Genomic DNA, 25577 nt, shown 5'->3' with positions numbered 1-25577 from the left:
TAGGTACCTTTTTGAATATGCACTGAAATGAATAAAGTCAACAAGATATTCTGTATTGTGTGAAAGCATTCTGTGTTATGCTGGACATCATTATGATGTGAATAATACATTTATTATGTAATGGAATCTTGTCTTTTAGATTCAAAGAATATTAAAAAAGAGAAAAATGGAAAGAATCAGCAGGCAAACAACCCATCTTTAAAAAGTGGTAGGTATTGCAGCTGTCAGGTTATTAGTTAAGGTACTCTGAAAGAAAAAGTCTGTGTTTGGATTGTACTATTTTTTTTTTTCCTTGTTGGACTCTCTTGGATTATTACTGGTGGGTAGTTAAAAACATACCTTTGCTTTTGTCTAGCTGTTAGGAAAGTATGTTTTGGTATTGAAAGTGATGGTGTTGAAACTGCTTGTGTTGAACCTTCTAGTTTTACTAGCCAAGATAAATCTCTTTGTATGTACAATCAAAGATGCTGTGTAAACATTATTATTTTTAAACCGTTACTGATTTGTCTGTTCTTCTCATCATGTATTTCTCAGTTTCATGCTTTTTCTGCTTGAAAAACCTATTTCCTTAATGCGTTTCCTGGTGCCAAAACAAGAATTTTCAGTTTAATAGTCTTGAGTTTTTAGGATTGCTAACTGGATTAAATTGCCTGGGGTTCTAATTTTACTTTAAATAATGGATTTGAAAACAGAATTTGTGCATTTTTTAGTAAACTGAGAAGTACACACCAGAAAGGATCGAAATTCTTTGCTAACTTAGGCTCTACTATCCTCAGCAGGTGCCATAAGGCAATGTATACATGAAATTGCTGTCAGGGCAGCTTCTGAGGGCTGCTGTGAGATAATCCTTCAATACCCTTTGCATGTTCATGTTCCTTGTTTGAATTTGGGACAATAAGAAATGTCATGAGTAGTACTGACTTAAGTACAAAATCCCTTCAAGAGTTCTTGAAAAAATGATACTGAATTATTTAAACTCTCACTCTGCTCACTTTTCTGTGCCCTCTGACTCCTGATAGATGGTCTGGTTCTTTTTGGCTACCATTGGAGACCAGTAGCATAGTCACTGATCAAACATGCCAGGATACCAACACCTTAGCTGGGTAATTGAGGCAATGACTTTGCATAAAAGATACAATACCAGTACAGCCTTCAGCTGTTATATTTAGCAGAACCAGTTTTTTCATTTATTGGGATTCTGGCCATCACAGAATGGCTAAGGTTGAAAGCAGCCACTGGAGGTCATTTTAATGCAACCTGCTGCTCAAGCAGGATCCCTTTGAGCGCATTAGTCAGGGTTGTATCCAGAAAACTTACCTCCAGAGGAGGAGAATCCACAACCTCTGTGGGCAACCTGTCATCTTTGTTATTTGTCCCTGTTACTTTGAGCCAGAAAAGGAAGTGTATTTGTCTCTTTTCCCCTCTTCTGCGGTGTAAAAGGAGCTCCAGTCAAACTGGACTCAGTGTGTCTGTTTTAAATAATGTTGTCTGACATGACAGACGGAGTGCTGTAGGACACCCCCCACCAGCAAAGTGCTTTTCATATGTGGATAAGATTTCATGAGTCACTGGAAAATGTCCCTGCCTCCTCCTGCAGTTGAGAGCAAGGTGTTGAAAAAGCTTTGTGGAGAAGCAGAGCTAAGCAGGCAAATTTATTCTGTGTTCGTGTTCTTGACTTGGTCTGTGCTGTTAACCTAGTGTCTGGGAACTGAACTTCCTCATGAAATCTAGGCTCAGCTCTGTCAAACAGAGGAGTTTCTTGCAAGATCTCTGATTTTCTACAGATGAGATAATTTTTATCCAGTATTGTTGCTTGTTGGTAGCAAAGGAGAAGAAAAAGCCTCTTGATGCTAGATGAAGAAAGATGCCATACAATGCTTTGGGCTAGCAACTAGGAAGTCTCAGGAGTTTCCAGGGGGATGTTTGATAGGAGAAGTCAGAGAGGAGATACAGGTGTGAGAAGAATGGGTTAAAAAAGAAGCAGACTAAAGTGGGTAGAGAAAGACACGAGGAGGAGAAAAATTCTAACTGAAGGATCACAACATATAGAAAGAGGTACAAAGTATAAAGTGGAGTATGTAATACTTCGCACTTAAACTGCTGTGTTTGCAGGAGTGTGTGAATAGAAATTAAAAGGAAATCTCATCTTTGAAGAAGAGAGATTGTGAGATGAAGACTAGAAAAGATCTGTCTCCATGTCCAAAGTCTCAGATGGGTGCCAAGGGAACCTAGGGGTAATCTGAGAAGACATGACATGTTCCATCTGCCCAAACAGTGTTTAGGCTATGGTGATACTGTATTATGTTAACCTAAATAAATCAGGACCTTAAATTCTACTAATCAGCAAGTGACAATTCATAGTTTAAATTTTCAGTTAAAATTTAAACAAAAATTTAAAACTTTTGATTTATGCTAAACTGGAGGATTACATATGGTGAAAAAAGGTGGAGAGCACTTCAACAAACTGGGCATTCACTTATTCATGGCAGCAGATATGACACCTCCAGGGGTGCTGAGGCAGGGGACTGATGTCACAGGGAGGCTTCTCGCTCCTTTTGGAGAACTTGTAGTGATTGAGGGAGTTTCACCATGACTGGAAAAGGTCAAATGGTGCATACTGTCAAGAAGGACAAAACGGGAGCACCTGGGGAATTACAGGTTGGCCTGCCCAATCTAAGTCTTCAGGAAGACTATAAAGAAAATATTTGTGGAAACTATTTCCAAGCAGATAAAGGACAACGATGAGGTTTGGAACAGTGGAGGTAGATTTGCCAAGTGTGAACTGTGCGTGACTGATTGTTTTTAGCGCTTAGTTATTCTGGAAACAGGAGAGAGCGGTCGATCTTGTTTATGTCTACTTCAACAAGGCTTTCTGTACAATTTCTGTAGCGCCCTTTGAGCCAAACTGATGGGGTGTGATTTGGATAGGTGGATAAAAAATTACCTGGACTGTCAGGCAGTGCAAGGTCCACCTGGCAGATGGTAGCTAGTGGCATTTCTTAGAGGTCAGCACTAGGGCTGATGCTGTTTTGTGCCTTATTGTCAGATGAGGATGATTGGACAGAACACACTGCCGGACCAGTTTGTGGACAACATCTAATGGGAAGGAGTAGCCAGTAGGCTGGAAGGCAGGACTGCCCATCAGATGGACCTGCCAGTGCTGGGGAAATGGAATGGCAGGACCCCGGTGAGAGTCCACTCAGTGGTGAATGGAGAGTCCCTCTCGGCCGCGGGCAGCAGCCCAGGCGGGGAGCTGGCTGCCCGGCAAGGGATCGCGCAGGAAAGCCCTGGAAGCCGGCAGGCAGCGGCTGTGCGGGCCCGCAGCGAGCTCTTGTGGCGGAAGACTCAACTGCACAGGGACCGTGCGGGCATGGCTGCGGGCAGCAGGCCGGGAGGAGGCGGTCACTGCTTTGCGGCATTCGGGAGACTCTGTCTGGAGAACTGGCTTCAGTTCGGAGCTGCACAGAACAAGGAAGGCGCTGCTGTACTGGAGTAGGCTGGCTTGAAGTCCTGCAAAAAATTGAAGGAGCCGGAACGCAAGATGTCAGCTAAAAACTGGTACCGAAACCAGTAGAAATGTTTCTTTTTCAGCTAAAAGAAAAGAAAGCTTATGGGAGATGGCCGCGTCTTCAACTCCCTGTCAGGTGGATGGAAAGGGGACAGAGCCAGGCACCTCTCAGAGCCACTGTGGAAGGAGAAGTGACAAATACTGGCTGGAGCATAAGAAATTCCTCCTTGATGAGGAAGTCTTCACATTGAATCTGGTGGAACCCTGGAGGAGCAGGAGGCTGAACTAGAGACCTCCTGGGGTCCCTTCTAGCTTGAGTTACTTTGGAATTGGCAGGTTTGACAAGAAGTGATAGGGTATTGATACAGCATTGCAGAGAACATTAAGGGTCATAGACCCATACGTCAGTGCCAGTAATGCGAGCAACTGTGACATAGACTTGGTCCCTCCATTTTTAAATTAATCAGACTTTTTGCCATTGCTGCTTGTTTTGAATCACTGTTTAAGAACCTCACTCCTGTGCTGGTTATAAACTAATATTTTTTTCATTTACAAAAAGCTCTAGTTACCTTCTGGTGTGGATTTTATTTTGTTCCATTTCCAGTATATGCTGGTTTGTTCTTCAGCGTAAAATTTTCTTTTCCTCTCTAGTTTCACTTTACTGGTGGGTTATAAAGTTGTGGTTGTTGCATAACGGTCTTTTCTTAAGCTGCTTAATTCAGCCTGCAGATTTGAGTGTGAAGAAAAATGCACATTAAATTATTTAGTATGAGTTAATTTTCTGAAGGATTTCTGGTTGTCAGAAGCTGCATATTTCCAGGGTCTTTAGAATTAGGAATTTGTAAAATAGAATTGCTTCTTTACCTGTGCACTCTGAAAATACAGAAAAGCTTTCATGTAGATATTTTTTCGATGTGCTTATCTTTGTAGAGATGCATCTTACATGTTGCAAACATACATGTATCTCCTATTTCTGTAACTGCAGTAATTAAATGATAATTAGCAGTATCTCTGAGAGCTTGGCTCTAATTTAATACAGTGTATCTTCACAGGTGGAGAGCTTCTAATTTTAACTCTAGGACATTTCTGCTTGATGCAAGAGCTTTTGATAGCCAGGATTTAAAGCAGAGAGCTAGGCAATGTTGTTTTCCTCTTGGCTTTATCTACAGCTGGCTGCTTGTGTTACCTTCTGTGTCTTTCTAGTAAATGTTCCCTTGAAAAAACAAAACTGTTTCTTTCTCTCTGTGTTTTTGGTCATCCCACAAAATTTACCATCCTGATATTAAAATTGAAATAATTTGGGAAATGTTACTATGTAATTTTTTTGGAGAAGGAGAATGATGGTTTCTTCTGGTAAATTTTGTGTCACTGAAGTATCTGTATTTGTACAGTCCATAACACAATGAGGCTGTGATGCATGACTACAGCTTTTACATCATGTTAGATCTGAGACAACTGGGACACAACTAATGTTTTCTTTTGACTAGATTTAATTATGTAGAATTAGGTATTTACTAAGGTAAGCTCTGATTAAAAAAAAGTTGTGGGTTTTTTTTTGTTTTTTTTTTTTTTTAAATCAGAAGGCAACCTGAAGTGGCAGCTTTATTATTAGAGTCCAAGAAGAATTTTTATAAAATAAAACCTTGCTATCAGTTCATAATATTTAATTTTTACGCTCTCCTTAAACTGCTAATGAAAAGAGTGACAAATCTGGAGGGCTACTTTCTGGGGAAAGCTCTGAAGAGCTATTTCTGCCTTTCTGAAATACAAATATGTGCTTAAGTTAATGTATCTTGCCTTTTGTAAATAATACAAAATCAATGTTACCATATAAATCTGTGAATAAAATTTTCATTCCAAAATAGGTGGAATTCCAAGATGTTGTGTAGAAGTGTCTTTGATACCAGCCTGCATATATTCCAGACCACCAAATTAACAGCTTTTGACATTTTGCTGACTTGTTACTGACTTCTCACACAGCTAACAAGCACATGGCTTCTGCAGTGCCAAGGACAAATGACTGGTACACTTCTGAATCTGTTTCACCAAAACTCAGGACCTCAGCAGGCCAAGGGGCTGGTTCCCTCTTGCTTGAGGCACTTGATATTGTCAGCTGAATGCTGTACTACTGCAGGCAGACTCTGGGTTTGAGCCACCACACATCCTTCAGAGACGCTGTGTGCGAGTGCTGGTAGATGCTGCCAGTTTCTGATTGTTTCTTTGCTTCTCCTCTCTGCCGAAAACTGCAGGGATGTGTTTAAGTGTCTGTGCCCAGCAGCGTTTTTGGAAGAATTTCTGGCACACCCGGAGCGAGCTCTCTCCATCACGCCCAAGAATTTTGTGTTGGGCTGTGTGAGTGGCTGTTGCTGAGCCACTGGGTGGCATCACTGCATCATTTTGGGTTCATCGGTGCTTTATTCTTCAGGAACATCCGAAAAATGCCAGCTGCCCAAACAAGAAAAAAAAGCAAAAGGGCTCACTTAGATAATTTAGTAACAAAATTATTAACTGTGCCATCGTAGCTTTTCTCTTACACTTTATATTAAAATAATTAATACGCTTGTTTATATCTTTGATGTTGGTTGTTCCTATTTTTCCATTCATGCAAAACTGATAACGCTATTTAAATCGAATGAGAATCCCCTTGCCCATACACATAAACAATCACACTTAACACTGGAAAAAATGCCATGATTTTGTTACTTAACATTGCCATAATATTTACCTATATATGCCATTTTACATGATATTCTACAAAAACAGACCTTTATGTGACTTCAGATAAAAGAGACAAAGATGCAATTGGAAGGCTAAGCTAATCTTTGTTTTCTAGTGGATAGTATTCGTAAGATAAATTTCAACAGTATCCTTGTGTCTGTGTTTTTTCAATGTATGTCATCTCAGTACTCATGAGGTTATCATATCAACCCTGCTTTTGGGGGAACTAAGATACAGCAAGGCTAATGTGATTTATATAAGGATGCTTGGGAGATCCTTAAGCAGAGAAGTGAATCTAGATATTCTGTCTTGGATCATTTGGCATGTGGAACACAAAAAAAAAAAAAAAATTGAAGGTTTATATTAATTTTGCCTATTGTGTGTTTACCCCTGTAAATTAACATTACTCTTGAAGCTCCTTCAAGGTCTGTGTGTATTTCAAAGGTGGAGTTTCCATTTGAGAATGATTCTGCTCTTGAAAAAAATGTATTCTACAAGATAGTTGGGTTTTCTGTCCTCAAATCCTAATTTAATTTAACTTCCCTTTTAAAAAACTGTATATATGGTCTTTTTTTTATCTTATGTCTTCCAGAACAGTTTAATTGGGATGACTATCTGAAAGAGACTGAATCAGTGGCTGCCCCTCTGCATTGTTTCAGACAGGTATGCCACATACTATTTTGCAAGTGTGCGTGTATGTATGCCTGTTACAGGATGATCCTAGAAAAACTTCCATATTTAGACTGCTTGCACACTTCCCATTTGACTTCTTTTGATCTGCAGTTATCAGTAGCTTACAGTTTTGGCAGTTACTAGCTACGGAAGTTTATTCATTCTTGGTTTCTGCCTCAAGCCAAATTTTGAGGGTTTCATTAAAATTGTATCTTTGAACTCTGTTTTCCTTAAAAAAACCCAAAAATGACTAGTTAATGAAAACAGATAGCCTTGTCAGTGTTCAAAAATGTTTCCTGTTTTTTTCAATAATCTTAGTGCTACCATGGTTTCAGTGAAAATTATAAATTTGGCAGATTATCAGAGGAGTCTTTCTTCTGCCCCATTTTTGAAAGATTTCTTTCAGTTCTGTCTAGCTATAAGATGTGTTTGTGGTAGAGTTTAGTCACCACTTTTTTCTTGGATCTCTAATATGTTTCATTTTATCTCTTTCTGAACAGTGCTTTCTTCTTAGGGGTAACAGATACTAAAAAAAAAAATCAAGTGTAATATATGGGAATACAAAGAAAATACTGGATTTTTAATGAAGGGTGTTCAGTGTACTGTTTTGTATTACACTATACTCTACAAGTTTGCTCCCCCCTACCTGGTGGTTTGGGTGATGCCTTGAGAGGCTACCTAGAACAGAGGCTAGACGGTGTTAAGGGAATAGAGTAAGTATTTATTAAAAAGGTTTTTAAAGGATGCACCTTGGGTAGTACAAGACCTGGCTGGGGCTACACCCACGGTGGGACGATGGGGCATGAGTTTTCACATTTTAATAAGTTTTGGTCCATTTACATATTGGGGTCAATTGTTCAATTACAGCTTCAGGTTATGAAGTTCCATCCTCCCAGACTGTTCTCCTCAATTCACTGTTGTTTATACTTCTTGGGCGTGAAGCTGCAATGGTGTCCTTGGTTCTCGGGCTGGAAAAAGGATTGTTTTGTCTAACTAAACTGTGAAGAGAACTTGCTAACACTTTATATGAAGTTCAGAGTTATATAAAAATGCAGTACACAATCTGGAAAATATGTAAGCTAAAACTTAAGTCATCATGGTATGTGCAGTCATCATGCAGTATAAATCTACCATCTTGTGTAAGCTAATGACCTGCAGTTATTCAGCCCTCTGGAGACCGAGTTGATCTCTTCAGGCATCTTTCTCTCTGTTTTCCCAAGCTGAGTTGTATCTTGTCTGTGTAAAGTTAAATAGAATTCATTTTGGTCTGTGTGCCCTCACTGTGTTAGGAAGATAGCTGCTAAGGAATTGGATTGTTCAGGTTCATAGAAGTGTAATAGGTGTGACAGGCAGTGCGTGTCTAGTTTAGTGGCTTGGTCATGTTCTGAAATTGTTTTCTAGGGTCTGTTGGTGGTCTGATTGTACTGTAAATGATACTGGCCTCCAGTGGGGCCCAAATAAAAAGCAACACGAATTGAATAGTGTGAAGGAGAGGAACCATCACTCAGTGAGTCTGAAGCAGCTGCAGGAATGGAGAATAAAGAGAGAGAAACTCGGGTGGTAGCATTTCCTCATGCTAGATCTTGAATCTCAGCTTGCTCTTTGCAGATGAGGATAAAGGGCAAAGAGCCTCTCGCATGCTGCTTTCAATGAGAGGTGGCTAAAAACACTGGTGTCCATGGCTCTGAGTGGAGCTCCAGAAATTAATTTCACAGTATGTATTTTTCACAAGGCAGACACTTCAAACTCCTCCTGGGTAGAGGCAGAGGGGGGTATATTGTCCCTGGATCTTTCTGAGGTTAATGCCATACTCACAGACCATAAACCACCATGACCAGAGTGTATGCTGCCAAGAAATGTAACTACTGCAGAAAGCTGCTCAAAAGCCTTTCCATGTGCCTTTCTTGCATCTTCCTCTTCTCAAGTAATACTGAAGAAGTTTGAACTGAGCAACCAAATAATGCCTTGATAGAGGTGCTTAGGTGACATACCTTGATGGAGATAAATCCAAGTGACCTGGATTGCTTAAGGAGTGTGTGAGTTGGAAAGAAGAGCTTTAATTTATGTGCATAGCAAATTTCAAAACAATTTGCATATGCAGATTTTCAGTTTTTCCAAGAGTCGACCTTTAAGTAGAAAGTGATATGCAGTGGTGCTTAGTGCAGAACTAGATCCTCTCACTACATAATGTCTGCAGATTTTAAAACCTAAAGTGTTTGTGCTTTGTGTAGGGCTAATTTGACTTTTATTGGGTTACACATGAATTGTACATATCATTATTACTCTGTGTAATGCAAAGAAGTACACTGCTGTGGCCAGCCAAAAAATGAAGAGCAGAGAGAAACTTAATTTGACAATTACATCCAGAATTTGTGACCTTTGGGAATTTTAAAAGTTTAAATTTTGCAGTAATTAAAAATTACCTGGGGAACAATAAATTAAAGCCTCTACCATAAATTAAGACACAGCTAATGGAAATTGATTAAAGGATTTATCTTAATTTGGATACTTTAATTTAGATGGTATTTTATCTATTGCTTTGTTTTCAATAACTGCTTAAAATTTCAGTGCACTTCATATTCCTTTTTCTTGCCCTGAAACTTTTTCCCAAGCAATTGAAAATTTTAGATATAAAAGCTCAGTCCCTTGTGGTTTGAGCAGAACTTAAAGCAAGGCTGTTACTGAGCAAGGTTTTGTTATTTTATTTAAAAAGAAACTAACATGGAGGACCTACCTTTTTAGTAGAATGCCTTGAGTTGTTGGTATTTAAACAAGCTCACCTTTTCCACAAACAAAGAAACAAACTCCCCAATTTCTCAGTTTCTGTTGCTTTTCCTGGTTGTACAAAATAACAGCTTGACAAACAATATCCTGAAATTAAATTGCCCTTTAAATTTAATATGCTTGGACTCCCTTTTCAGCCAGCCTGCTGTCTGAGTGCAGCAGTGGCAGATGCTCACTGAATTCTGCTTGCCTCTTTGGCTTTTGGGCTCAGGCTCCTCCAGGGCTCCTGTTGTTGATCTAGGGTGTGTTGTAAATACTGCACCTGCACAGTATAGCAAATAAAGCAAGATGTATTTTAGACATTAAAATGTGGTGGAGAAAAAAACATTACTAACACTTGTTGCAGGAGCAGATTTCTTCTGTCTTTTCCTGTGTCTGCAGACAGATAAGTGTACTCTTTCTGCCTGCTGTGGGATCCCCACCTGACCTGGTCAGGCAGGCACAAGGGGACATAGGACTCCTGTGAGTGTGAATCGCCGTGGGTTTGGGTATTCTAATGTGCCTCCTGTGTTAGAAGTCTCGTTCTGTTAGTCTGGATGGGGTAAATGTCTTGGGGAAGGCTGCTTACAGTTCTGGGTGTCTGTTTTCAAAACCAACTTTGTACTGAAGAGTTGCAGAGAAAGAATTTCTGGGTTGAAAGGAGAATAGTCATCATCTCCTAAGAGAAATTTCAGTGCTTATTTACATTGTGGAAAGGGTACTGGAAAAGGGTCAGTTGTAGCTTTTGGTTTTATTTTCTAAGGTGCAAAAATAAACTAAATTATAGTGTTCGCCAAAAATTCCATCAATAAAATTTAGGCTGGAAATGAGGAGACAACTAAAGAGAATAGTGAGAAGCATTCCATCCCAGTTAGTGTTAATACAAAGCTTGGAACATCATTAGGTGAAGTCATCGTCTGCACTATGACAGAAGGCAAGTATTCAGACTGTAATCCAGTCAATCTCTGCCCATAGTGTGTTGATACATGAGTAGAAAAATACCCCGGTGTTCATCTTCAGCACGTGGCAAAAAGTTTTGCCTAAAGACCAAATTGCATTTGTCACTTTCTTTTCCCTGTGCTAATTAAATTTGCATTACATTGTAGTTTTGTGATTATATTCAGTTCTCTATGAATAAGCACAAGCTACAATTCTTGTCTTAGCACAGAAGTTTTATATGACTTTAGGACTGTTTCCTTTCTTTAAAATGTGAACACTAACTCCTTTTCCTGTCTTCTTTCTTTGTAATGTAAGCTTTTTTTCTATGCAGAAGAGTCCAAATTTTATTTAGGTTTCCAAAATACTACGATGAGGATAATTACTTCTTTTGAATTGGAAGCTAATAAACCTTGTGGTTGGGATTTTTTTTATGCATGTGTTGGTTTGTGTTTTGGTCTTTTGGGTTTTTTTTGTGTTGAATGTCATGTTTCCTAATCTTCTTGTATTCCATTCACTTCACTCTTATGTTCATGTCATGAAGATTCCCTTGTTACCTTTCTTAGCATCCTTATCTTTTTATAAATCAATCATGCTTATGCAGTTGGTAGGTTATCCTGTTGCCTTTTCTGACTTGCTGCTAGACATTCAAAGTTTAGAAAATTCTTCATATTTATGACTTTTATGATAAGTTTGGAGGAAATGAAGCTGTGTATTGAACTGGCTGGTAAATTTAGCAATATTAACAACAATAAGCAAAAGTCTTCTGCCTTTTATTGTAGTCTCGAATTCCACCTACGAACGATTTCAAGGTTGGTATGAAGCTGGAAGCGCACGATCCTCGCAATGTTACCTCAGTTTGTATAGCTACAGTGATCGGAATCACTGGTGCCAGGCTCAGGTTGAGGCTGGATGGAAGTGACAACAAAAATGATTTCTGGAGGCTGGTGGATTCCTCAGACATCCAGCCCATTGGGACCTGCGAAAAGAAAGGTGGCATGCTCCAGCCTCCACTTGGTAAGTAACAAAGCTGCTGAACAAATGTGTGTGGAGTGGTGCTTTCAGGAAGTCAGATTTACATTTTTGTCTTGGCAAATTTCATGTACGAGCATTTCACCAGACTATTGTTTATTTGAAAAAGAGGTAAGTAAACTAATTCTGGCTAAATGAATGGTGGCTTTTTCTTATTTTTTCATTCTTCTGACAGAAGATTGAGCAGTTTTGGTTGTTGTTGTTGTTTTTTTTAATTGGCCGTTAAATGTATTATGTGCCCATTCTGTAAATGTTTCCTCACACACAGCCTGCCTCGTGTGCGTAAACAGTGTTTTGTTGCCTCATGCCATGCATGCTCCTGTTGGGAGCCCTTGGAAAGAGCTGAAGAAAGCCAGGTTGTCCCTTTACTCTTCATGGGTGCATCTGAGCAGCTCACAAGAGGGCACTGGCTGCTATAGGCCTGGGAAGCCTCAGCAGGGCTGCTGGAGGCACATCCCTGTTTCCTTGGGCATCGAGCAAATTGTTTTCTAGGATGGGCAGCATAAGGTGGGTTAGTGCAGAATTGCAGCATTCTGCTCTAAATTTTTACTCTGCAGTAGTAAAAGCAGCACTCCAGAGCTCTAGTAAACTGCAGGCTTAGACTGCATGATATTATCATTGCCTCAAATCAACATATGTTCAGGAATGCCAGATTGGTTTGTCATGGCTGGTTTGTGAGCACAACAAATGCTTTTGAACAAGGTATAGCTTTTTTATGCTTCGAAGTATCATACAGAACTTCTTTTGCCTTCCGTGAGCAGTATGAGTGACAACATTGTGTCTCCTCAAACTGAGAAATAGTGCTTGGCTTTAGCCTTACTGGGGAAGTTTACTAAATAGGGAATTCTACAAAGCAATTCCCTGTTACCTGGTGAATGGTCAGAGGTAACTTTGACTAAACTGCAAGAGGTAGTAAAATGTGGCATTGCCTTTCTTTGCTGTGATTAACCTGTATATTTAGATCTTCATTCTTGTACTGTATTTGTCAATAGCTTAAAAGTCTATGTATGGAAATATTTAAAGATTTCATAATGATCTGCAAATAGTTTTGCTTTCAAAAAAGAGGAAGAATAATGACCAAAATTTACCTGAGCACTTTCTCCCTTGTTATCTTATGATCTTCTGGAATTTTTAGAAGATGCAAGAAATAATAAAAACAATAAACTGCAAAATAATTTAAAAATTACCAGTATACAGAAATTGGTACCTGCTGCTTTTCCATCTTATCGTTATGAACCTACTTCTGGTTTGGTGCCATCAGTAATTCTTAGAGAATTCTTACTGGAGGTTTAGTGAGGATAGGTATGCTTTCTCTCAGGAGCTTCTCAAAAAGCTTGTCATCCTGCTTTGGAAGCAATTTCCAGTTTTTCTGTTTGAAAGAGGATGTGCAAAGATAATTTCACTACAGTATGAATCTTGATTTGCTTGTAGAGAGACAGACACAGGAACAGTTGACATAACCATTGAGACACCTCACACAGACTATAAGGGTAGATTTTTGTGCTATTGTGCTCCTTCAGAAACACAAGAAGAGCAATGCAACCAGGGTACCAGTGCAGGAAAATATTGCTTATGATAAATATAGTTTGAGCCTGGCAGGGCTTTTTTTCCCTTCTTTCCAATGGATATATAGAGGTTTTGAATGAAAACACTGGAAATACCTGATGTCAGGGGAAAAGTTTCTTTTTTTTTTTTCTTTTGTTTTCCAAGAAATTTCTCAGTTTAACCTCTGTGAGGTTCTTGATATAACCTTCTAGAATGATTGAAGTGATACCAGTATAAAAAATGGAAGAATTCACCGGTTCCTTCAGTTGCATACTTGTACACTGTTAAAAATTTGGCTTCAGGAGCCCAGCAGTTTTTCAGATGTATTTCCAAGCCAGAGTGAAGAATAAAGCAACTCTGGTTATGTGTGATGGAGGCAGTTGATTCCTTAAGAGGAGAAACTTTCCATGACCATCAGTTGAAAGGTTGATGCCTTCACCTAAGATACTGTTTCTTACTCTTAAGTGATCAGGCTGCTTGCAGTGCACGACCTAACAAGCAGCTGTTGCTCTGCACCCAGGCATGTGTGTTTACCTGTCCTCTGAATTGCTGGTTATTCAGAAAAGAATGTGGGTGCTGCTATTTTGGCCCTCCTGCCCTAGATTTTCTAGAGATAGGCTGAATTCCAGCAATCAAACATTCTGGCATACCTAGATAAATTTTTGAAAAAGCCTTTTTGGCAGTTTTACAGCATCCTGTTCCTGGGTAAAGCTGGGAGCTAATTGAGTGTATAATTACCTCCTGTTAGACATTTAACCAACGATTTTTTTTTTCCTTAGTAGTCGGGAACCTTCTGGATACTAATGTTCTACTTCTATCATAATAACTAACTAAAGTAGTCCCTCCTACCTGATTTTTACATGGCTTTAATTATGCGTGTTGCATAAGGGTTTTGAAAAAATGATTATTGGAGCAAAGTGTTCCTGTTCCAGCCTCTGTTTTCCATAGGTGAGCTTTTTGTTGTTGAGAGCTTAGTGGTCTAAGCAAATTATGTTGCAGATAGCATTTTCTCTGGTTTTACCAGGACAACTTAAAGGCCAAATGAAGTTAATTGAAACTGTTGTTTAGTTGTCACTCCTCTGTCTTGCTTGTATATCTTTTCTGAGCTGCCTAGTTGGGAATATTGTGTTTCAGTAACCACACGTGTTCAGGTTTTATAAAGACTCTGGTATGAAACCAGGCCTGACAATCAGCTCAGTGGTCCCCAGTCATGGAGAATTGTGGGGAGCAGAGCTCCATTTATCACATAGGAGCTCTGCATTAATTTAGGTGTTGCATAGATAGTTCTGCCTTGAAAACTGGTCATTCTACTGAAGATACCTTAAAGCTATGAGCTAAAGAACCACTATAGCATATAGTCAAATTTTAGATGAGTAAATTATTAAAGTGATCAAGAATTGCAGGTATGTTCTGTCTTTCTAGCTGCAGATTTTTAAGACAATTGTTAAAGATCTGTTATGAGGGAACTCATGAGCTTTTGGCAGATTATGGTGCTTTTTGCTTTGTGGAAAAGATTCCGATTTGCTGTTTTATGTCTGTTTCTCTGGAGAACTGTTCCAGACATCTAACTGCTAAAGAAGCAGAAAAAAATGTCCACTATGTCTGTTATCTTACTCATTACTTTAAAACATTCATTTGGAAAACAAAGACAGCAAAAGGAATTTTTGTTTGTTTTGTTTTATCTTTTAACTGGAAAGTGCTTTATTGTGAGGGAAGATTATCTGGAATAAGAAGGTTTTCAGCCAAACCTTTGTTCTGTTTGAATGAGGTAGTTCATCTAAACAAATTTGATTGTTGTTTATGATTTTTGTTCAGTTGTTAATGAAGAAAAAATAGACTCTCTGGTTTATGTTTTTCAATATAACACATGATTCATTAAAATTACTTTTTTTTGTTCACTCTTAGGTATTCTTGGTTTTTATGGCTAATTATGTATTAATTTTAATGAGGGAGGGAGAAAAACCAACCAATCACATTGTTTTTTTTGTCTGTGGTTTGGTGAAAGAATAATAAGATTCTCAAAAATAACAAAGTATCTTCTCAATGAATGAGCTAGAACCTGAAAGAAAAGCTAGATGCATGTGCCAGGGAAGTTCCACTGCGCCAGAGACTGTGTGGGAGAGCCTAGTGGTCTCCTGTACTAGGATGTGCATGTCATTAAATCCTAGAAATTAGTCTGTAATACCTGACGTTATGATGAGCGATTTTGCGGGCAAGTCACTCAGAACGGAATTGAATCACACAGCTTTCTGCAGCTACAAGTGACCATGTAATTTCTTCTTAGCTACTTCTATTTTGGCCAAGTCTGAAACAGAAGGAATGAGGCATTAGTGAAACAGACTTTATAACCTTTTTCTCCTATTGTATTTTACAAACTGAAGGTAGGGCGGTTTGTTTGGTTTTTGTTTGTCCTCAGGGTTCCAGATGAATGCATCCTCTTGGCCAATGTTTCTCTTAAGAACTCTCAATGGAGCTGAAATGGCACCTGCAGCATTCTTTAAGAAGGTAAGAAGAAAAGCATTCCTAGTAAACAACTTCCTATCAATTGGTCCGTGGTTACACTTTTAATGAAGATGCGAAGATATTACCCTGTTGTCTGCAGCAGAGACAGGAAAGGCAAGACTATTATTTAAAATGACTTTGAACTGGATTGACATGCTATGGAACTAGACAGAAAGGAATCTGCTTCTAGTCTGTAGAGAGGGCAGTTTCTTTCCCTGAGCTGAGACTTTAAAATATGGTGTGTTATTTAGAAAAATTGTGTTTGCTCATTTTTTGTCTCATGGATTTTAGATGAAATGTATATCACATTTCTTAACAGCACTGTAGTCATGTGAATGTGCACAGGAGTAAAAAACAAACTATTAGGGGATGAGACCCATTGGAATATAGTAGTGCTTGGAAAGGTTTTGTTAAACATTTTTATTTGGCACACACTCATCTTTTAAAATGTAGTGAGAAATTAGTTGAAAATGGCAGAAAAAGCCATTCAGTAAGTTTAATGATTAGGTTACTGTGAAATATGGAAAAATTATATAAAAATAGATAATATTAAAATTAATTGGTTCAATTTTTTTTGTTGAGGTGATAAAACCCTGTTGTCATACTGAGCCTGTTCTTTTTGGAGTGATACTGTCAAGTATGTCAGCAAATCAAACAGTTGGGTTCAGGCCTGCAATCACATCACTTGGTGTAAACTTCATATAATTATAAATTCTTTTAGATAAGATAATATAAATTTTCTGAGGCGTGATGAGCCATGCTTCTCTGTGCTAGCCTGCAGCACATCTGAGGTGGGCTTGGATGATAACATTCTTGAGGCTGAGATGGTAATTTGTGTTCTGTCAGATCACAACTCCTGCTGTGGAGGTAAACTTACGCCAGTCACATTCCCTTGATTTTTGTTTTTCTTTTGTCCACTTGGAATTGGTCTAAGGCCAGCTGAGTTAACGGAGGCCTATAAATAATGTCCAATGCTAATGAATTTTTCATGGATTAATTGAGAGGTAAAGCTTTTACCAGACAGTTATCAGTCCCCAGAAATATCCATGCTCTGCAAACATCTTCTTTATTAGCATGTAATAATTTCATTTTAGTGTCTTAGCTGTCTTGCTGCCCAGACATAATGTATTGGTTGCAACCTATTGCTTATGTAAATACTTCTTATCAGGGTCTTTCTGTCATGGAGAATTTTGCTAATTATCCCAGCTGTATTTGGGGGAATAGAATGAAGATTTTTTTACTCCAGAAGAGCAAAGGCAAATTTGAAATATGAATAAGTTTCCTTGAATGTGTTCTATAACTTCCTGAGAGTAGTGACTATAAGAAGTAAGACTGTTGAGGAAAAATAAAGGGCTGATACTTAATTTTGGTTTTTTTGAAGAGGTCATAGAAGTACAAATATTCTACCATGCTTATTTTTGTAGGAACCACCAAAACCTGTGCCAAACTGCTTTAAAGTTGGAATGAAACTTGAAGCCATAGATAGAAAGAACCCATACCTGATTTGCCCAGCAACCATTGGAGATGTTAAAGGAGATGAAGTTTTTGTAACATTTGATGGTTGGAGAGGAGCATTTGACTATTGGTGCAGGTGTGATTCTCGAGATATTTTCCCAGTTGGATGGTGTAGCTTGACAGGAGATGCATTACAACCACCAGGGAACAATGGTAAGATGACTAATAATATTGCTTAATTGTTTTTCTCCTCAATTACAGCAGAATTTTAAAAACCAGCTGGCTATATGCAGATAAGACTGAAGAGTTGATTTGTGAGTAGCAGACAAGGATGGAATGTTGTTGGATTTTCTTTATGTAGCTTAAAGCTAATAGAAATTGTGGAGGAACAATTTTTGCCTGTTCATAATATCTCTAGGAACATGTTTTATTTAATCCTGTTAGGAGGACTTCTAATGACCTCTAATTTTTGTGTGCTTGTAAAGAATCTTGAACTAGATTTGCTGTTTGCATTATTGATAGGTACATGCTCCTGTTTGGCGATACTAATATATTGACTGCTGCAGCACTTCATGTTATGCTAACTGTTAAGTAAAGTAGTTTTTGCTTCTGTGATGATTGCAGGTCTAAACTATATATTTAGCGTTTTTTCTTTCATACTCAGAATTCTGTCTTGCAGCTGCCTATTCTGTATGCTGTGTCATCCACTTGCCTTTAGGGATGTTTGTTGATTAGATGATAGTGTCTCTTTAACTAATGGCCACTTTATAATGAACAGCTCTCTACCTTAGAAAGAAGGGAAATAACATGAACAGGGTTATCCCTAAGTGTAATCCATTTGCTACTCTGGACTGCTTGTCAGGTTTCTGTAGTAAAAGGCTTTTCTGTCAAACTGTTTGAGCTTCTCTATCCTCATCCCATAAAAATTTGTCAGAGGTTTTGGAGGGGTGGAATCATATATTAAGTTCTTTATTAACCAGAATAATTTGTTCTCAGTGAGAATTTTCACAACTGGTGTTAGGTGAGTAAGGAACAAGCAGATTGGTGTCACAGAATTTTCACTGGAAGTAGGAAAGGAATAGAAGCAAGAAGGCAAGAAATCAGTAATGTTTCCTGGCCTTTCCATTCCCGTTGTTTTTTTCAGTCTTTTGCTAGCAGATCAAGAACTGTATGAAAAATCTCATTGGAATTAGTTAAGGCTACCTCTGCATCCTTGTTCTCACCTGCCTGTCTGAAGTTGCTGCCAGGAGTCATAGTGCCTGGAATCGAGTTTAGTCCATTCTGGTAGATTTCAGCAAAGGAGTAACTGTGTGTGTAGCTGTACTGTCTGAAATGATCTGCTGGTACAAACCCAGAGTGAGAGGGAAGGGGAAAGTCAGGTGAGGAGGATGTACACTTGATCAGAAGTCATCCAGTAGGTACCACACTGACCTTAGTGTTAATGTTTCTGTGCTCCCGATCTTTCTCAGCTTCTTCAGAATGTTGACCTTGTCTTAGGTGATCATGAATGAGGCGTGTTATAACGCTTAAGTTAATTATTTCTTTACTGTGGGGGTGGCTGTGCACTGGAGCAGATTGCCCAGAGAAGTTGCAGAGTCTCCTTCATTGGAGATACTCCGGAATTGTCTGGACACAGTTCTCTGCCATGTGCTCTGGTATAACCTTGCTTCAACAGGGAGGTTGGACCAGATGTCCCACTGTGGTCCCTTCCAACCTGACCCATTCTGTGATACACAAGAGGGACTGTGTAAATAAGTGGCATAGAAGTTCTAAAAAATATTTTTGTGATGGTTTAGATTATTGAGTCCAATTTCATTTTCTGGGAAGAATATTATTAAATTGTTTAGGCTACTCCAATTTCACTGCTGGAAAGCCAGCGATATTTTGAGGTAAGATATCTAGAATCTTTTCTTGCCTGTTTTGTGCTTGATAGAGCTCAAAGTTGTTTGACAATAAGTAAAGTTGGTTATGTAATCCAGTTCTTCGGGTAATAAACCAAACAAAATTCAGACTTGAAATACCTATCCAGGTAGGATACTACTGCTTTGTAATGAGAAACAAAACCACTCCAGGCATTAATAAAATCTGAAGCAAGGTTCTTACAGACTTGTAGTTAAAACTGAGAATTTTGGATATGTAATAGAAACTGAGCACGGAGAGGTACAGGCTGGAGTGGTTTTTATTATTGATTCCTAAAGTGAGCCTAAAGTTATCTGCAGTTTCACTGAAATTGTATATTCATTTTTCCCCATTCTGAGCATAAATAATTCGTTATTTCTATTTTGCTTTGTGTTGTTATTTTTATTTATTTTATATTTTGTTTGTATGTGTCATACATACTTGTTGAATTTACATAGCTGGAATTTACATACAGTACTTTTTGCTCTCAGGTTAGGTTTTTCACTGTTATTTGATCGCTGTTGAGCCATTAAAGAAGTGCAATGACAGTCCTTTATTAAGATGTAAATAATAGCTTCAAGAAGAGTATAATCAAGTAGTTTCAATTCAGAAATATGATGGTGTTGTCAAGATTCTTCATTATGTCACACTTAACATTGACTAACATCACATTATGTCACACTGACATCTCCTGTTAAGGGAGAAAATATGACAGGTACTATATTGCAGGGATTTGCTTGGAGTATTGAAGTGTTATTCTGGTCCGGACATTTTTCCTGCTGGTTACCTCAGTATTTCTGGCTTGAATTTCTGGAACAGAAAGTGAAAATAATTGACTTAAGAGTGGCTTGAATTCCAGAGTGAATATGAAAAGTATTCTTGATTTTTGTAAAGCTGAAAGCATTTAAATGTGTTAAATCACTACTTAGAGGGCTGAAAAAAATATAGTGGATTTAGTGAACATGAAATTTAGTCAACATACAAAGTCAATTTCCTGCAGTCTAAGTATAAAAGCAATAAAAGATGATTTAAATTTCATTCATACCTAGGACAACAATTTCCTGCCATGAGATGTATTTTGGGGTCAATTTAACCTTTTGAAAGAGAGATGAAATGCAGTAAGGGAGACAGTATGAAAATTAGGGAAGATTTTGTTTCAACTGTCTACTGTCTTAGCCTTTTAGAATGCCCAGAGAGAATGTAGGACCTCTGCCATGGGAGGTGTTTAAGAACAGTTTAAATACAGGCTTCTAGTATGTGGGGGAGCTTATTCAGACCAGACTGATTATGTGTTATTTTTACTCTTAATAACTGTATCTTCTGTATCTCTCATTGGTATTAGACAGCTCATGAACTAAGCTAGAAGATAATAGAGATGTTAGGTGAAAAGTTGTTTTGGACCAACTATTAGTACCCTTCAGGCCCTAATATTTGTGTTTATGTTTTGTCTTTGGTCCTTATCAGAAGATGTGACTTCAGTGGACCTGGCTGGATGTCAGGATATGTGCACAGTGGTATGAAATCCACCATTCAGTATTTATACTATCAGAAGCTGTGCTTAGCCAATATTGTAGTTTGTGTCATTAGAAATATCTCTGATAGTAGTATTTGGTTATGTATGGTTTGACTTCAGTGCTTGATGTTGGCTTGGCTTGCTGCCTGAAGGTTAATATTTTAAGGATGGAATAGCTTGTTTTCTGTGTCTCTTGCTAATTTGAATGCTTTAAGAGGTGACATGTTACACATAAACAGTGTTGTGAAAAGTGCGTAATGAAAGAGATTGACAAGGTAGTGTCTGTGCTGGAGCAGTCTCAAGGATCATCTGTGCTTGAAAGCGTTCTCCAGCACTGGCTGAAAGCAGATATCTGAAGAAAATCATAAGCACATAGGAGACAGGTTTGCACACGTGTTCCCAGTATCTACAGGATACATCTACAGCCCAGCACCTTCCAAGCCCAGAATAATGCTTTTATGCTGGTTGCCTTTTCGGGTACTCAGCATAAAAGGGGAAGAACTTGATCTAACCTGTTCTATTATATACTGGAGCCATCTAAACTTTTAGCACCTACAACATCCTTTTTAGCACCTGCAACATAAGGCATTCTCTATTTCAGTATATTTTTTGTGGTAAAGGAGATTAATTTATTTTCCTTGCTGATAGTTTCATTTGTTGTCCTTGGTTTCTTGTACTGAAACAGGTTCTTGTACTTCCAGTACTTTTACAGGAAGATTCTGGTTCTGTTGATCAGGGATCAGTTTTATTCCTCTGGTCACCCTTGTTCTTCTGTACTGTTTCCTTTTCAGTTACAGCATTTTTGAGCTACTGGATCCAGAAGTGCACAATATATGGAAACTTAGTGACATGGTGGTGCCTTCTGTTATGTTTTCTGTTCCTTCCATGATTATTCATTAATTAGAATTTGGGATTTTTGGAATTTTACTGATGTTGTGTGCTTCCTTGGAGTGAGTATCCATGCAAAATTCAGTCTTGTTGCTTTAGTGTTCCCTTCTGCATTTGCTCATTCTCAAATTTGGTCATCTCTTGGGTCTATGTAACTTCTGCTTTTGATATATTTAAGAAGGCTTTTAAAGTTTTATATCTTTTGCATGTTTTTTTATTCACTTTTTTCCTAGGCCAAAATGTATTGTACTTTTCTGTTTAACCACAATAGATTTCTATTATTCAACTGAGTAAAGTAAAAAATACAATCTGTTCTATACCCAAGAATATTCTTGGTGTTCTTGTATAGCTCTGTAGCTTGTTGTATTTGAGGCTTATGATTGAAGCAGGCAGCAGGTGACTGGAGATCATCAGAACTGTTTCGATTTGCTCTTCCTGTATAAATTCGTTTGACTGTTTAGTTATTACATGTAAATGCCAGTTACTTAGGCAACCCACCTTTTTATTTATAACAGAAGGAAAACCTTTTCCATAAAAGAGAAAAGACAAAAGAACGACTGAGGATAATCCATGTGGGAAACAATGAGTAGTTTCACCTGCAAAGATTGATTTCAGCATTAAGGAATATCTTATCATTTAGATGTGAACAGCATCTGGAAAGAGAGGGATCAGTTTCTACATATCCATGATCCTCCCAGCCTATGAAGCTGGATTTTTGAAAGATAAAGGTGATGCAAAGAACTCAAAAAGTTCGAGCTGCTTTCTGCACTCTAAAAATTTGGGATACCAAGGGAAGATGATAACATAATTAAACAGAAACCCAAAAAACCCCACCATGATACACTATAGCTTTTACCCTTAGTCATATTCTTTGTTTCTGTCTCCTCCGTCTCCCTCTCTTCCACGCCCCGTGTCCCCTCATTGCTTTTCTCCTAATTTAGTGCATTTATTGTCAGTGAGAGCAATCTTCTTTCATTATGCTAATCAGGGTGTTGATGCTAAAGGTCTCCTTCTAAAACTGTCTGCAGCAATGAGAGTAGTATAGGCTCAAGCAGACATCTAAAAGTATTTTGTCTATTTTATGATTTCTTAGTTTTATTTAATCTTCAGTCGTGTTCTCAATGTTTACTCTGTGCAGATTTTACCAAGCTAGATACCAGATATGGTTGTCTCTGTTGCTGATGAAATTATGTGAAAACAGCTCTGTTATGTTTTCAGCCAAGTTGTTTGCAAATGTGCAACATCAGTGCAAACCCAAGTATTGCCCTGTTTGCAGGTGAAACAAAAAAAGTGCTGAAACTTTAGACAGAGCTACAGTTAAATCTGTGAAGACTCTGTGTTGTTTAGAGTACCCCCCAAAAAATCAGATAAGCGTGGTAATTAAGTTTCATTAAAGAAAAAAAAAAAGTGAAGTGGTACAATTTCATACTGCTGGAGGTTTTATTTTTCTGTCAGTGCAGCCAGCTTCTCTTCATGAGCAGATCACAGTAGTTAAATCAGGCACATACAGTAAGCAGATTTATGCTGTCTTCAGAATTGTACATGAAAAACTCCTCAGTGCTTCAGGCTAAAATCTGATTTGCCACATTCTCTCAAATGTTAAGCTTTTTTTATTTGGTATTAATGTTTCTTGACATCTTGCAGCAAGGCTTGGATAGTGCTGCTACAGGGCAGTAATCACTTAAGAAAAAATAAAGGTTTTTCCTTCCTCAAAGATGTGACCTTACTGTAAGTCTAGATTCCTCGTCATCTTACCATGTTTATTTATAAGGTAATTGTAATTTTCTTGTAAATTGGAAGTACTCCAACCCGTTTATTTTTGACAGCTACATGGATTTTTTTAATTTGCTCTTGTTCAGGTCTTATGGACACTGCAGGTATTTCTGTATACTCTAAACAGAAAGTTGTACTACTGTACAGACCTCCCACCTACAGCTTGAGTAAGAAAAGATCCGACTCCTGTGGGCACTAAACAGTGAAGAGTTACTAACCTAGTTGTGCCAAGCCACAGCAAATGGCTGTGGTGCCCTACTAGTGGATGGGATTGAGTGGCTATTTTCCAAATCTGTGTTAAGAGATGTAAGCTATGTCCAGAGGATCAGTGCTGTCACTCAGGTGCTGAGGCAAAACAAATTGTGGCATTGTACCATCCATGCTCTTTCTGTCTTTTTTTCTTCCCCGGAAGCTTGTTGCATTTTGTTGTCTCATTTTGGGCCCATCTTTCATCCTGCTTATGCTATTTGGGGAAAAATAATGACGAAACCAGGGCAGAATCAGTAATGACTGGGTGAAAAGTCAGGTTGTTAAATTTGTACTCAATGTGTAGAGCTGGGCTTTGCCTGGCTTGTTGAAAGATTCATCATCAGCACATCCAAGTTTTCTTCAGGGAACTCAAGTTGATGCTGTTTTGATAGTTCGAGTTATTTGCTTGCTCTCTTCCTTGTCTTCCTTCCTTCCTTCCAGATTATCAACAAAATATAGGGGTTTTTTTTTGTTGTTGGGGGATGTCCAGTTTGGGTTTTTTGCTAATGTGGTTGCAATGGCAACATTTGTTGAAGGGTGAGACTGGAGGCTGGCTTTTCACAGTTCTTGGTTTCTGGGGGCTAACTGAAAAGATCTTCTGGAAGTCTTTCTTTTGTTTTGCCTGTAACTGTCCAAGTCCCACATATCCCTTGCCCCATTTTAGATTCTAAAAGTTGGACTTTTTGGAAGTGATGTGTGTTAATTTGATTAGGAGAGGGTTTTGGTGGATCTTAAATGGTATTTTCAGTGGTTGGTTCTGTAGGGGCTGGCTTGCCTTCCTCTTGAAAATGTGGGAGACTGGGGATGGGGGTGAAGGACTGAGGGACTGAAGGTGCTACAGTGCTGCCTGGAGAAGTCACTGGGAGAGGGATGCTTTTCTTTCATCCATTTTTGTCTTACATTGCTTGGTAGCCTCCATTTTGCCTTTCAGTCCTGTCTAATGTATGCTAAAATTTTTTGCAGACGACAGAGACTTTTTATTTTTTTTTTATATTGGTAACAGAAACTGAAATCTAGAAAGACGAAAATTTCAAGCTGTAGTGTCCATGTCTTGCCAAGGTGGACATTAAAGTTTCCAAGTGCGATGTTGCTTTTTAGAGAGCAGAATAAGGAGTTACAACTGATTTTGTATCATAGCAACATATCAATTAGTATCTCACAGCTACCTCATGACCAGAAGTAATCCAAACACAGAGAGGAAGAGGTGGAATGTATTACAGATAGTTATGCTTTTGTATGGCTCTGTTGTTCAATTGAGACATAAGGACATAAATTTTTATAATCCTTGGCAGTAAGCTGTTTTGAAAAATTGCTAATCTTTTCCACTTCCTTTGCCAGTTGTCAAAACTATCATGATAATAACTGACTGTATTAAAGAAGGTTAATTTTATAGTTAAAATTCCAGGCTAGAATTCAGGAGATATGTTTCCATTACTTCTCCTGTGGAATGCTCACATGGATTTAGGGTAAGTTGCTACATCTCTTTGCCTCGTTTTTTTGTCTGTACATGGCAGAAGGACCAAGGTTTTTATATTCTCCGAAGAACATTGGGTTTATATATTGGGGGAGCATAGGAACAATACTACAATACAAATAGAATAATTTCTGTCTTGAAAGAAAACCTGGTTTTAGAAGTGAACTACTTTTTTTTTACTGGCCTAATTGACACCTTCACTTCAGGTAGAAATTCTGTGTGCACAGAATGCATGGCAGTGAGCCCCTACCTTGCTTTGTGTAATTTCCCATCAGCTGTTTTAGGTCTTGTCTTGTAATTGTGGTTCTGTGACATTAGCTGAATGGGAGATTTATAATGTTTAAATATTACAAATCTGAACCCTTTTTTTCCCCCGCTTTCCATAAAAACATGGAGTGAAACTGTCACTGCTGATTATTTGAGGGAATTTTGCTAATTAGAATTGCATGAGAATTCAGGCTTTTGAGCTGTCATCTGTTCCATCCCCTTCCCCAGTACTGGAGGTTTCAGAAGCTTCAGATTTCTCAGTCGTCTTAAATATGTTACTTATTCTGGCAAGAGATCTTGGAGATAACATTCTGGGGTCAAATTTTGCAGTTCTGCCTGTGTCCAGGCAGTTTTTCTGCTTCTGCAAGCAGAATTTGGCCCTC

General features: G+C 38.4%; 1 protein-coding gene across 1 annotated transcript in view; it reads left to right on the top strand.

The window, feature by feature from the left end:
- Window positions 1-25577, top strand: part of SCML2 (Scm polycomb group protein like 2) — a 72210-nt gene that overhangs the window by 19084 nt on the left and 27549 nt on the right. The window contains exons 4-8 of the mRNA XM_066176893.1: window positions 140-208; window positions 6819-6889; window positions 11380-11614; window positions 15591-15679; window positions 17101-17344. Coding sequence (XP_066032990.1) covers window positions 140-208; window positions 6819-6889; window positions 11380-11614; window positions 15591-15679; window positions 17101-17344 — 708 coding nt within the window. The remainder of the gene's footprint in view (window positions 1-139; window positions 209-6818; window positions 6890-11379; window positions 11615-15590; window positions 15680-17100; window positions 17345-25577) is intronic.

Source organism: Chamaea fasciata, unplaced genomic scaffold (genome assembly GCF_029207755.1).
Source record: "Chamaea fasciata isolate MVZ Bird 193981 ecotype frontalis unplaced genomic scaffold, bChaFas1.0.hap1 SCAF_2, whole genome shotgun sequence".
Taxonomy (NCBI): domain Eukaryota; kingdom Metazoa; phylum Chordata; class Aves; order Passeriformes; family Sylviidae; genus Chamaea; species Chamaea fasciata.
Note: the sequence above shows the minus strand (reverse complement) of the source record. Positions and strands in the feature narration are given on the sequence as shown.